Here is a 13,296-nt window from a genome sequence, read left to right as displayed (position 1 = left end):
GTCTTTCAGTTGGTGAAGTATTCTTCAGCTAATGGAGCCAAACCATTCAGTTGTCAAGTGGACCCTTTCCTTTGAAGTCAAGGCTTTGCAAAACTGGCTGGGATTTCTAATGGAAGATGCGCAGCATCCTGTAGGCTCCCTTTTCTACTTGCAAAGGAAGATTTCTGCTCAGTATGAGAGAAAATGGAGAAATGGAGAAAATGGCTGTTTCAGAGGGTTAACTCCATGACGTTATATCGAGATCCTTCCCCTTCACAAAACCTGCCTTTCACAGGCTCCAGCCCCAAAATCTCCAGGTAGGTCCCGACCCAGAGTTCGCAATCCTACTACAGCATCACCTTATCATGATTCTTCCTGGGATTGTAAGGTCTTGGTGTAAGCAAATAGTTGAGTGTATCAGCTCCAATGGAAGGCTGATGAGTAGCTAATTTGAAAACCTGAAAACGGATACATTTTCCACTGCTACCACCATTGTTTTCATTGTATGGTTAATACTGAAACTTTAAATTAGAAGCCAGTCTCTCTGAGGTTGGATATGTGGTGGGGTTGGAGTTCTACACTGGATTGGGTGCCTACAAGTAATGCAAGGTTGAGAAACGGTGTGAGGGAAATGGGGGAAGTGATTTAAGGTTCGGTATTTCAATATGAATTTCAAAAGAAGTTCTGGCCTCATAAGAGGGGGTGGTTTTTTCAGGGGGAGTGACTTCGAAGTGACACAATATGCCATCACTTGACCTTTTACCTGGAAGTGACATCACAAGACAGGATACCACAATGTGACATCCTCACTGAGCTCCGCGCTCCCCATACTCCACCCTCCTCAGGGACTCCCAAATCTCCTGGTATTTCCTCAGTCAGACCTGAAACCTTACACTCTGAATATTAATTTACTTATACCAGCATTTACCTCACACTGACTAAAGCAGTAACCATAGACAGGAATTAGGTATCCTTCAAAGTTAATTGTGACCATAAGTCTGAAAATCCTTACCCTAGCAAGACATTTGCAGCACTGATTTAGCAGCTGTGGCACACTTGCGTTTTCGAGCCACTGAACTTGCCTGCTACTTTATTTGTTCCCCAATGGAAAAAAAACCCATCTCACTACATTGCTCCCATAATGCATGCTATTTGAAATGAAGAAAGACTAATCTACAAAAATATGTGGATAAACTGAAAAGGCAAACATGGGAGTGAGGGGGATTGTTTTCCGTAATGGAAACCAGAATCAAACTTTATAAATACACACACACACAAACACACAGAGGATCATCATTATTATTGCAAAAAATAGTCCTATGTGGTTTTCAAATGCAATTCATATTTAATGATCCAACAGGAGGTGACCATGTTTAAGACCTAGCTCTATAAAAATGATTGCCTCATCAGCACACATCCAGCCATTGCTCCCAGAATAGCAAACAACAGGGCTTTTATTGAGCAGGAATGCACAGGAACACAGTTCCGGCTGGCTTGGCATCAAGGGGTGTGGCCTAATATGCAAATGAGTTCATGCTGGGCTTTTTCCTTTTTTACAAAAAGCCCTGTGTGAAACAATGGTGATGTCAGGGCTCTGGACTAATATGCAAATGAGTTCCTGCTGGGCTTTTTCTACACAAAAAGCCTTGACAAATAATACTGCTGTACCTATGGGGCTCCTTTCACCATATAGGGAACATAAGAGAAGCCATGTTGGATCAGGCCAATTGCCCATCCAGTCCAACACTCTGTGTCACACAGTGGCCAAAAAAACAACAACTAGGTGCCATCAGGAGGTCCACCAGTGGGACCAGGACACTAATAATAATAATAATAAATTTTATTTATATCCCGCCCTCCCCGCTGAAGCAGGCTCACAACATGTAAATTCAATATACAATAAAACAAATTCAATATATAATAAAGTCCTCCCACTGTGCCCCCCCAAGCACCAAGAATATAGAGCACCACTGCCCCAGACAGAGAGTTCCAACAATACACTGTGGCTAATAGCCACTGATGGACCTCTGTTCCAGATGTTTATCCAACCCCCTCTTGAAGCGGGCTATGCTTGTAGTCACCACCACCTCCTGTGGCAGTGAATTCCACATGTTAATCACCCTTTGGGTGAAGAAGGATTTCCTTTTATCAGTTCTAACCCGACTGCTCAGCAATTTCAGGGCTTTCTGTTCGGGGGAAAGCTCTAGGTCCGGATGACACAGAGAAGTTGCATGTGAGGTCCAGTGTCTATAACAGGGTTTCCCAAACTTTCCCCCCACCCCGTGGCCCGGTTATTTTTACACTTCTTTTTCGTGGCCCACTAAAATTTGAGGGTAGAGCCGGGAGACTTTGGGGGTGGAGCCGGGAGACAGGAAATGATGTACAAACAAACCTAAAACTCTTGCAATATATATTTTTTAGGAAAAGTAGAATATGTTGGGATTTTGCAATGCAATTTCAAAAATAAAAAATCAAGAAGAAGCACAAGGATCACACAGCAGAAAACTAAAAATATAAAATGCTCTTATCCTGGGAAAACATGAAATGGCAGGGCATTTCAAGTTCCTCCCCCCACCCCCCAGGTCTACTCAGATTAGCAATGGCAAGGAAGGAAGGAAGGAAGGAAGGAAGGAAGGAAGGAAGGAAGGAAGGAAGGAAGGAAGGAAGGAAGGAAGGAAGGAAGGAAGGAAGGAGAAACGAGAAAAGTCTGACAGAAAGAGAGACAGAGAAAAGGAAGAAAGGAACTGACCTGAAATGGCACTGCTGGGAAAACATGAAATGGCAGGGCATCTCCCCCCACTTCAGGTCTACTCAGATTAGCAATGGGAAGGAAGGAGAAAAGACTGACAGAAAGAGAGAGAGAGAGAGGATGGGAAAAGACTGACAGAAAGAAAGAAAGAAAGAAAGAAAGAATGAATGAAAGGGAGGGGGAGAGAAAGAGAAAGGAAATATGAAGGAAGGAAAGGGAAAGAAAGGAGTGAAAGAAAGGAGGGACAAAAGGAAGAAAGAAAGAAAAGAAAGGAAAAGAAAAGAAAAATGGGAAAAAATGGGATGGGAGTAATTCATTTTTAGAAATGCTGACTTTCGCTGCGCAAGCGCCTCCTTCTCACTCCCTTCCTCACCGCTGGTATATTTCTGGCTTTGTAAAGCTCCCCCTCCCCACCTTCTCGGCAAGGAAAATGGAGCTGAGATAATTCAGCGCTGAGGCATGTTGCCGGCATTTCGAGGGGACAACGCCTAGAAAGGGAGCATGGCTGATTCCTTCCCCACTGAAGTGTGGGGGAGGGATCAGCCACGCTCCCTTTCCAGGCGCGGTCCCTTACAAATGCCAGCGGCATGCCTCAGCACTGAATTATCTCAGCTCCGTTTTCCTTGCCAAGGAGATGGTGGTGGTGGGGGGAGCTTTACAAAGCCGGAAATTTACCAGTGGTGGGGAAGGGAGGGAGGGATGGAGGAGGAGGGGGCACTACCCTGTGGGAGGGAGGTGCGGGGGGGGGGGGCGCGACCGATTACCCGATTGGTGGGAAATCAACGCTGAGCTCATTCCGCGCTGGGCCAAGCCGGCCGCAGGTCAAACAGACCGTGGCTGAAAAGGGTGCATGGCTCCTCCTTCCTCCATCCCCGGCACTTCCTTTCCATCCAGGAAGTGCCAGGGAGGGAGGAGCCATGCGCCCTTTTCGGCCACAGTCTGTTCAACCTGCGGCCGGCTTGGCCCAATGCGGAATGAGCTCCGTGTCGATTTCCCACCGATCGGGTGATGTGGGGGGGGAGAAGGGCTTTGCACAGGATGAAACTGACCTGCCTGCGGTGGGGAAGAGTGGGAGAAGGAGGTGCGGAGTCGCGAAACCTGAGGAAGAGAGGTGCGATGCGGAGGAAGGCGGGGGGAGGGGCTGCTAGGGGACTGGAGGTCCCACGGCCCAGCATTGAGGGCTCCGCAGCCCAGTGTCGGGTTGCGACCCTGCCTTTGGGAAACCCCGGTCTATAAGGTAGCCTGCTAAGGAAAAGGGTTAATCTGCATGCACAACTGGAGATTTTATTGTGGTTTTCACTGATAAAGATTCCACATCTAGTAAGGCCAGCTCATCTGAAACCAAACCATGGCTGTTGAACTGAAACCAAGTAAACTGCTTGTGCTGCAGCCACTGGTGGTTAAAGCTTGCTACAGCACATCTTGGACATCATGGGAGTGGAAATGTAAGGCACTAAAAGAAAAATGTATGCACTTTTTGAAGTATGGAGAGATATTTCATATGCATAAAATAGTTTTATAAATTGATAATATGTTGTCTAGAATTAGGTAGATTTGACCATGAACAAGAAAAGGCTTAACCCAAATAATATCTTATCCAAGAGGTATGGTTAGATTCATCTGTCTTACCTGTTATGGTTGCTTTGTTAATGGATGGTTGGTTACACATGGGTGACCGTCTGAAAGAAACAGAGAAAATTTAAGTTTTTGGCATGGCTCTGTTTATAGCACTACATCTTTACAAATAATTTCATTAGGGACAATATTAATTATTTGATGGGCAAACAAGCTAATTACTTTGCAATCCAAAGCAAAGTTATATCCTTCTATTTAAATCAATGGGCTGAGAAGGGTATAACTCCGCTTGGGATGATGCTGTTAACGAGAATGCCCTGGTAAAAGTAAAAGAAGGTCTACACACACTAGCACTTATTTGGGGGTAAGAAGTACCCCAAATAGGGATGGGGAGGGATGGGGGCTCAGTGGTAGAGCATCTGCTTGGGAAGCAGAAGGTCCCAGGTTCGATCCCTGGCATCTCCAAAAAAGGGTCCAGGCAAATAGGTGTGAAAAGCCTCAGCTTGAGACCCTGGAGAGCCGCTGCCAGTCTGAGAAGACAATACTGACTTTGATGGACCAAAGGTCTGATTCAGTATAAGGCAGCTTCATATGTTCATATGTTCAAATAAGCAGATGCACCGGCTTGTGAAGTAGGAATCCCAGTTCACATCCTCACATTCTTGTGAAACTACTGATCAGCCTTGGACAAATCTCAGTCTTTCGTATTAAACTGTGCCTTCAATCTTAAGCACACTTACCCACTTAAGCACACTTACCCACACTTAAACTCTTGTGCAGGGGGCTGGACTAGGTGATCCTGGAGGTCCCTTCCAACTTTATGATTTTACAATTCTACCCAAATGTAAATGCTAGTGATGGATTTACTTTTGAGTAGACCTGTTTAAGATTGCTCCCTACATCACAAGAGCTCTTGTGATGATAACTGCATATACTCAGTGGAGGGGTGTGTGTGTGAAATAAGCCTGCTCCAGTGGGGAGGGCAGAATATAAATCTAATAAACAAACAAATGTAATAAATGATTTTTAAAATAAGCACTTTCAAGAGTGATTCTTTCAAAGCGAGGGAACCTCATGTGAAAGGAACACACCCTCTTTGGTATCATGGGTACATGGAAACAGCCACATACTCTGCTAAATTCTGAAAAGTGGTTATTTGTATAGGTACACCTGAAAAAGGCCAAAATGTTAAAGGTGTGGCCACATCTGTAGGACAAGCATTGTACAATTCCTTACTCCCAATGGAGAAAAAAAGTAGAGAAACATGAATCGTGGTGTCAGGGCAGGGGTAAATTGTCCTAATCATCATGGAGGGGAAGGAGGGGGAAATTAAACTTGTCACTTTCAGAAATGTTTTCAGCAATGGCCAAGTGTTTAATGCAACTCAAGTCATGATTTTGGCCTGAATGAAAATGAAGAGGGAGGAAAAGTTCATCTGAGCATATGAAACTGCCATACACCAACTTGGACTACCAGTCCATAGAGATCAGTATCTTTGATTCTAACTGGCAGCAGCTCTCCATGATCTGGGGAGAGAAAGGTCTGTTTTAGCACTTGCTACCTGAGATCTTTCTACCAGAAAGGCCAAGAAACAAACCTGGGACTTTCCATATGAAAAAGCATGCTCTGCCACTGAGTCACAGATCTTCCCCAAAGTTCATGTGAACTGGGCTGTCCATGCAGTAAATTAGCAGTCATATGTCCAGTCATCTCTGTGAATGCCGCAGCCTTTCTCAGAAGCTGCAAGTGTACTCTGGTACCTGGTACCATGGCTTCCTGGTACCATTTGTAGAACCTGGTTTGCAATAATCTGTCCTTGTTATGCTGTTGATCTGTACAGACAATCATATGGAAGGATTACGCAGAGCGAAGGGGCACTAATGCAGCAGGCTCTGGAGGAGAAAGACCACAATACTCACTTGCTGGGTGCTCGATCCTGTAAGTTGGTTAATGCAGCAAAATTATTCCGTACAGTACGTAAGCTGGCCAGCACCTGTAGGGGATGAAAGTGAAGCTTCATTCTCGTATTCTTCAGGTGCACTCACAACTTCTCTCCATTGAACAGAAAGCAAAAGACTTTCTAAATAAGCTAATAAACTTCCCAAGATTGTTTTGATGTTTGATGCCTTTGACTGTCATTCCACAAAGAAGCTTTTGTAATACAAGGCAAGAGTTTTGTCGCTTTCACTCTGACTAAAGAAACCATTATTTCTTTAAAAGCAGCCTTGTTCAAAGAGAAGGAAGATTTCCCACAGAAACCTCTTTGTCCATCTGAAATGAGTGAGCTCAGAAAAGAATGGGCCATTGCCTTCCAGTGCCATTTGCACTAGAATTGTTATAGCAATGAAACATTTGCACAATAAGAACGTTTCATACTTGACATCCAATCGACACAAAGACATCTGTGCATAAATTCATGTGATCCCACTTTCTATGTATTTGTTTAGACCATTTGTGCTCCGCCTTTCTGCTCAAAAAGAAGCTTAGGTGGCTTACAACAAATTAGTTCAAATGTCATGAGCTTTTATATATGTTTTTTTAAAAAACAGAAAACAATAAATGCTTAAATAAAAATAGTAAAAGCTTAAAAGCCATGGATGAAAATATTTTATTAAAATTGCCTTTAAAAGCAGTGCAAAGTAAGTAAATAGAACCACTGTCATGTTTAATAGCCAGGTATTCTTAGTTTAACACAGATTTATCTATGCATAAAATCCTAGCAACACACATTAAAGTAAATATGCTGAAATGGTCTTGAGGTGCAAATCCTTCTAAGGCCCCTGAATAACACCCAACAGGGCTCTGCATATATACCTTAACCAGACTAAACTGCCAAGGTCAACTTTGACATAGATGGGGAGAGTACTAGTTTCAGATCTCCACTAGGGATAGGCTTATCATGCTTCAAAAGCAGTTTGTGATACAGCATGGTAGTCTAGAGTTCAAATGAGGGGTGAAAGTTTAATATGTATATGTGATGGAGCTCTTTGGGCTCCAGCCAATGGCTTCGGGATGCCAGTTCACAGCATTTCTAAGCAACGGGGGTAACAATGGAAACTGTTCTTTTAGATTGTCTATTTTACTTGGAATATATGCAAAATAACGGAAAGAACAGCAGTGCCCATCTGAAATACATAGTATGGCACCAGCTGAAAGCACAAACTGATATTTTCATATGGCTATCTAAGGACGCCAGCCTCCAGTTGAGACCTGGGGATTCTCTGGAATTAGTGCTTGTCTCCAGACTACAGAGATCAGTTCCCATGGAGAAAATTGATGATTTAGAAGGTGGCTCTATGGCATTGTATCCCACCCCTGTCCTCTCCATTCCCAAATCTCTAGGTGCTTCTCAGCCTGGATCTGGTTACCTATTATTATTATTATTACTGGTGACTGTGAAGGGGGGGGAAATGCCTGGCAACCCTATGTAGCTTACCTGAGCAAACGGTGTCACAATCAAGTCATCTCCATGTCTGAAAGATAAAACAATACAAATATTTATTAGATGTGATGGACGGCTTTTCCCATCGCCAACAACAGCAAATCCAAATGTACAACATTCGTTCTCAAAGTTCAGCTCTCTAAATGATTTTAATTAACTGTGCCAATTAGTTTTTTTTCTCACCCTGTATTCATTCCAAGTTGGTTAAATGAAGGCTAAGATACACAACAGCATTAGTCTGGTCACCTGTAGATGGGCAAGAATGCAATGGCTCCACTCCATTTACTTAGAGCGGCACACATAAGTACATAAGGCAAATGAGCAAAAAATTTAGTCACTGGAGTTCTACTTCCTCATCTTTTAAATCCAGGGGAATCCCATAGTCTTAGAATTAGCCAGGCATGCCCAGAAGGAGGTAATATCTACAATTACCTTTTTTTTAAAAAATTACAGCAGTCAGCCCACTTAATTATTGCAAGTGATGTTCATTAAACATTACTAATGGATAATCATTTGTAAGAATTGGACAAGCTAGTAACTGTAGATGAGAGGGAAGTGTTTCAGAAGCTAATAAAAAAACTTGGTAAAACTCTTCGACTGACTCAGATGTCCACAGGGTTACCAAGTGTGTGCTGTTGCTGGAGCGACCAAACCCACATCACCTCCCTTTGACGTCTGAGTGAAGTGTCAGGGTGATGTGTCTTAATGACTGAGGGGAAAGAGCAACAAGATCAGCATTACCACAAGACAAAAACACCACTGGTTGAGCCCAAAGTATTTCTCACTCCCACAGAAATAAAATTTCAAAGTCATGTAAAAGTTCACACATGTAGACCTGGGTGATGTGTGATATTTTGCACAAAGTTAACAGGGACTACTGACAAATCTGAGGAAGGAAAGGACTGAGGAGATGATGTAACCCAGAAAGCCAGTCAAGTTTAATTGAAATTTTCACAAGGAGTGAAAGCAAACAGCCAGTGAAACTTTTCTAACACATTCTCACAAAATCTGTCCATTCTAAATGGAAAACAAAATATGCCCTGGGTGAACTCCAAGTCAAGTTCAAAGCTATAGTCCTGTGCTAAGTTGATCCCTTAGAAGGAACTGGGTTTAAATGTACTCGAGTGGCTGCAGGATTGCAGCCAGTATCTCCACCTTAGAGGGAGGAAACCCTGATAGATAAACACAGTTTGATTTACTGGTTGTATTACTCTGGAATCAAAGGCATGGTTCTGTGATACTTGCTTAGATAACTCTGAAGTTAATGTGAGGTTTGTAACTACAGCAATTCCAAGGAAATGGGTTACAAAATGAAAATTTAAAAGGAAGAACTGGGTGTTGTCTACCACAGGGCTTGAGGGTGTATTTTTGTTCAGTTATTTGGTGTTGCCTGCCTTTACAGACAAACACTGAAAGATTCACAGCCATGGGAGTGGCGAAAGGCAAGAAATTCTGCTTATATTACAAGAACAAGGTAGACATTTAAAGAGCTTGTTCAGTTTTAATAAGTTCCTGTCCACTTTTGTTTTGTTTCTTCTCACAGCAAGCCCATGAAATGTGTCAACAGTCTCTCCAGTTTACATACTGGGACCTGAGAGCTACATAATGGGTTTATGGTTAAGGGAACTCATATTGTGAACACATACTGTACAAATAAACTCTCTTGTCCACATTGGCTGTTTTCTAAGTATGTGTTAAGAAAGCGAATTTCTCAAGATTCAGCTACAGGTTGAGCAACAATAAGACCGGGTTGAGATTCCAAAAAATGTACAGGTCTAGGCAACAGTGTTTTGCCCAGCTCTTTTGTTTAAATTTATCTTTGTGTCTAAGATGCTTTGAAAAAGTGGCTTACAAAGCGATTGACCAGAATTAATAAGAAATGAGTGATCACCAAACACTGGAATGGTGCTGGGTATGACAGGACTCTAACACGGTCTTTCCCAATCTTTCTGGGGCCTCTGTCCCTTAGTTCCATAAACTCATCCCCAGGGCCCCTCCCCTCCCCTCTAAAAAACATTATTCAGAACAGCAAGTTTGTACAACTCGTCAAGGAAGATAACAACAATAAAATTTAAAACAGTAACAATTACTTGCACATGTATTCAGAATCCAATTAAAACTTTTTAGTTTAAGACTGTATTTTAGTTTTTTTATATTGTAATTTTAATCTTGTTTTTAATTGCTTAACCTTTTATGGAACCTGCTCTGAGCCTGCTTGCAGAAAGGGTGGGATATAAGCAATGCCCCCTCTAAGCTGTCGAGTCTTGTGAGCAAAAATTCAACTTTTTGAACTACTGGCATTAAAGTTGTGAGCTACTGCACAAATTAGTTTGCTCTGGGGCAATTTTTTCTGAGGTAAGACAAAAATGAGTGAGTCAGAGGCTAAAAAACTGTGAGTTAGCTCACACTAACTCACTTTAGAGGGAACACTGGATATGTCGAACAAAATGAATGAATGAATGAATGGTTTAATTTGTTCAACAAAATGTATTCAACGAAACCTACAGCACTGCCCCTCCCGCTACCCCCTTGCCTCTCACTACCCCCCTATGTAATCCAACTGTCCTCAGGGGTGGTACTGTACACTTTGGGAACCAATGCTCTAACAGAATATGATCCAAGCAAGCTAGGGTTCCCAACAGCCTGAAGGATAAAAATTGTTCTGTCCCTCTAATACAGGAAATGGGCAGTTGACGTTTTTCTGGCATGGAATAGTATCCCATCAAATCTCTGTTAAACAGACAGGACATTTTTTTCTCTCCAGGCAGCTGGCAACGCTAAAGCTACTTATGAGGAATCCAATAAAACATTATGAAGGCAACAAGAGTAGGTGAAATGGCCTGGATTTAAAACACACCCACACACCCACCCTTTTCTACTCAGACCCATCAAAATAAAATCAAAACCTTTAAATCAAGAATAGAAATTGATTGGTGGACATCCCTCCCTGGACATTATGCAGATACACATATTTACAAAATTTGACCTAATATTATAAGTGCATTATAAATCTTCCTGGAGGAAATCTTGGAACATTTTAAAATTGGTTACTAGGATCTGACTGATCAACTCAGAGCATTCAGCACACATTTTAATTGATTCTTGGTTATAAGCAAGCCTCAGATTCAGTGGGAGCTCACAGCAGCTCAGCTCTTGAACCTTTCTGAGAGTTCCACCTCCTCCTTCTGAGAGTTCCATCTCCTTGTCCATTGAATAGTAGGTGCAGCTGCATAACAATCTCTGGATGAGCTCCACCACCTATTTTTCTACAACATGATCCCTGGTTAGAAGAGCTCAGGGCTACTGTAACACAGTGTAGGATCACCCCAACAATGTCGGACTGACAGCTGAGAACAACATGGGAACAAATGGTTCAAAATGCTGTGGTGAGTTCCTAATAGGAACCCACAAAAGGGAACATATAACCCCATTACCAAGTGAGATCTTGACCAAGTGTCAACCATTTTCCAAAGAGGTGATTAAAGCCCTAAATGGCTCAGGATCTGGGTAGCTAAAGGTCATCTCCTTCCATACATTCCTACTTGTGCCACTAGATCTTCTGCTAGCATTGCACTTTGCACACTTGGGAGGGTGAATATTTGGAGCAAGAGAAAGGCTTTCTCAGGGACTGTGGCCAGATTAGGGAAGGCTCTCCTAAGGCATAACCATTTGTTTCAGTCTCGCTTTACCTTCAAGATGTTTCCTTAAGAGTTTTGAGCATTCTTTGAATGGAAAGGTAGATGATAAATTCACTAAAATAAAATAATAAAATTGTTTGATTTGACTACCGTTGGTGCACCAGAAAACCTTCTGCTGCACTGTAGCTCAAAATCAAACACCCTTCCCCTGCCCCAAAAAGGGAGGTGCATAGCTCCTTAGGAGCGGGTGTTGTTGCTGACATCTTTTGCCTTGGCTATCATCTAGAGGCTTTGGGTGGTGTTTAGATGCAAATGTTTGAACAAGCCTTTGAGACTGAGATACTGGAGCAACATGGCCCCTTTAGGTTCCTGTTGAGCAGGGAAATCCCAGTGCCCATTGGCTCTGCTCCCAGGAGCAAAAGAAAGTGGCACAACATGGTGGGTGAGGCTGTCCAGGATTGGCTGTATATTGATGTCAGTTTGGTAGAATGAACGCACTCCTGTATTATGCCTATGCCTGCTACCTCACCTACCTATTTTCCTGTTCACAGCAGGAATGTGTGCATATGGAACAAGAACTACATATGGATTCCCACCCCATCCCCACCCTGCCTTGAATTTATGTCCCCTTCTATGTGACCAGACCTGGGCAGAAAGTGTCAAAGAGCTTTTTCCTGTATGTTTTAATGAGGCTGCTTATTGTTTTATTGGGGAAGTACTATCTATTTACAGCCAATAAGCATCCTACTTATTTCTTTTCCATGCAGTCTCAGATGAAGCTTACAGAACGTTAGACAATATAATGTAACATAACACATTTATAACCAGGCAGAAGCAGGAAAACATGTCAAACAGACGTTTTTAACACAGAGAAGACCTTTAAAAGGCTGGGGCTGAACACCTCATTCTCTACCCCCCAGCCTCACTGAATCCTTGTTAACAGGAAACCAAGTGAACAGGTGTTTTCCCACTAATGTAACTATGAATATCTTCCTTTCTAATAATTAAGACTTGGAACCAGACACATCAAATTATGTATCCTTTGATGCTTAGATTTAAAAAGGGCCAGGAAAGGTTTATTTGCTATTATTTAATTGATTGATAGGCTTTTAAGTTCCATTTTTACTGACTGTGAGTCTCTAGGAGTATTGCAAATAGTGGAAACAGCTTAATACTAATATCAGTGTATCTAATTTTTAACATAGCCCCATCTATGGATACTTAAATCCACCAATTGGGGCTATTTACAGAGAAGGGTTGTTTTTCTTCAAACTTGGGGAGCAGTGAAAGTTCAAAAAAAGGGGGGGGGGAATTAAGTTACCTACAAAATAGTGGAACATTGTCTGCACCTGCACAGACAATGCTCCTCCACTGATCCGGCAGCATTCACCCTCCACACTACATGTGGCAGATTTTGGAGAAAGAGGAGCCACCACTTGAGCTAGAAAGGTGAAAGTGGGTACAGGCAGGAGCCACCCACTGCCAAGGTCATTGTCCTCAGAGAAGTGGAAAGGAGTACAAATGGAAGTCTGAGCAGCAGGACAAAACTGAGAATAAAGCTCCTCATTCGTCCCCTGCTGTTGCATTAGTCATTTTGGTCGAGGAAGCAGCACTACAGGTACGCAAGTAGCCCTACAGGTAGGCAAGTAGCCAGCCAACCAGCAGCTGAGCAAGGCATTTGGAGGGCCTGGAGGGTGAGGCAGTCAATGGAGGCCAGGAGGGGGTAGGGATGGGGAGAAAGGAAAGCAACAGAAGGGGAAATGGAAGTACAGTAGGGTCAGGGCAAGAAAGAGAAGGCTGTGTAGGGTAGTAAAAAATGGACAGGATCCCCCCCATGAGTCTTATGTGTCCCTCTCTGTTTGTCAATATATTTAATTCTCAGCAAGGCAAAATCTGTGGACACTTAAATCCAT

The 13,296-nt window shown here is 42.8% G+C and overlaps 1 protein-coding gene across 6 annotated transcripts in view; it reads right to left on the bottom strand.

Annotated features, from left to right (window-relative positions):
- Positions 1 to 13,296, bottom strand: part of PDE4D (phosphodiesterase 4D) — a 596,108-nt gene that overhangs the window by 136,440 nt on the left and 446,372 nt on the right. For all 6 annotated transcript variants that reach the window (XM_060235952.1, XM_060235953.1, XM_060235957.1 and 3 more), the window contains exons 3-5: positions 7,740 to 7,776; positions 6,223 to 6,296; positions 4,358 to 4,407 (exon numbers count right to left, since the gene is read on the bottom strand). In XM_060235952.1, the coding sequence (XP_060091935.1) occupies positions 4,358 to 4,407; positions 6,223 to 6,296; positions 7,740 to 7,776 (161 nt within the window). The remainder of the gene's footprint in view (positions 1 to 4,357; positions 4,408 to 6,222; positions 6,297 to 7,739; positions 7,777 to 13,296) is intronic.

This window comes from Heteronotia binoei, chromosome 4 (assembly GCF_032191835.1).
Source record: "Heteronotia binoei isolate CCM8104 ecotype False Entrance Well chromosome 4, APGP_CSIRO_Hbin_v1, whole genome shotgun sequence".
NCBI classification, from domain to species: Eukaryota; Metazoa; Chordata; class Lepidosauria; order Squamata; family Gekkonidae; genus Heteronotia; species Heteronotia binoei.
The sequence above is the reverse complement of the archived record's forward strand: the minus strand, read 5'-3'. Positions and strand labels throughout refer to the sequence as shown.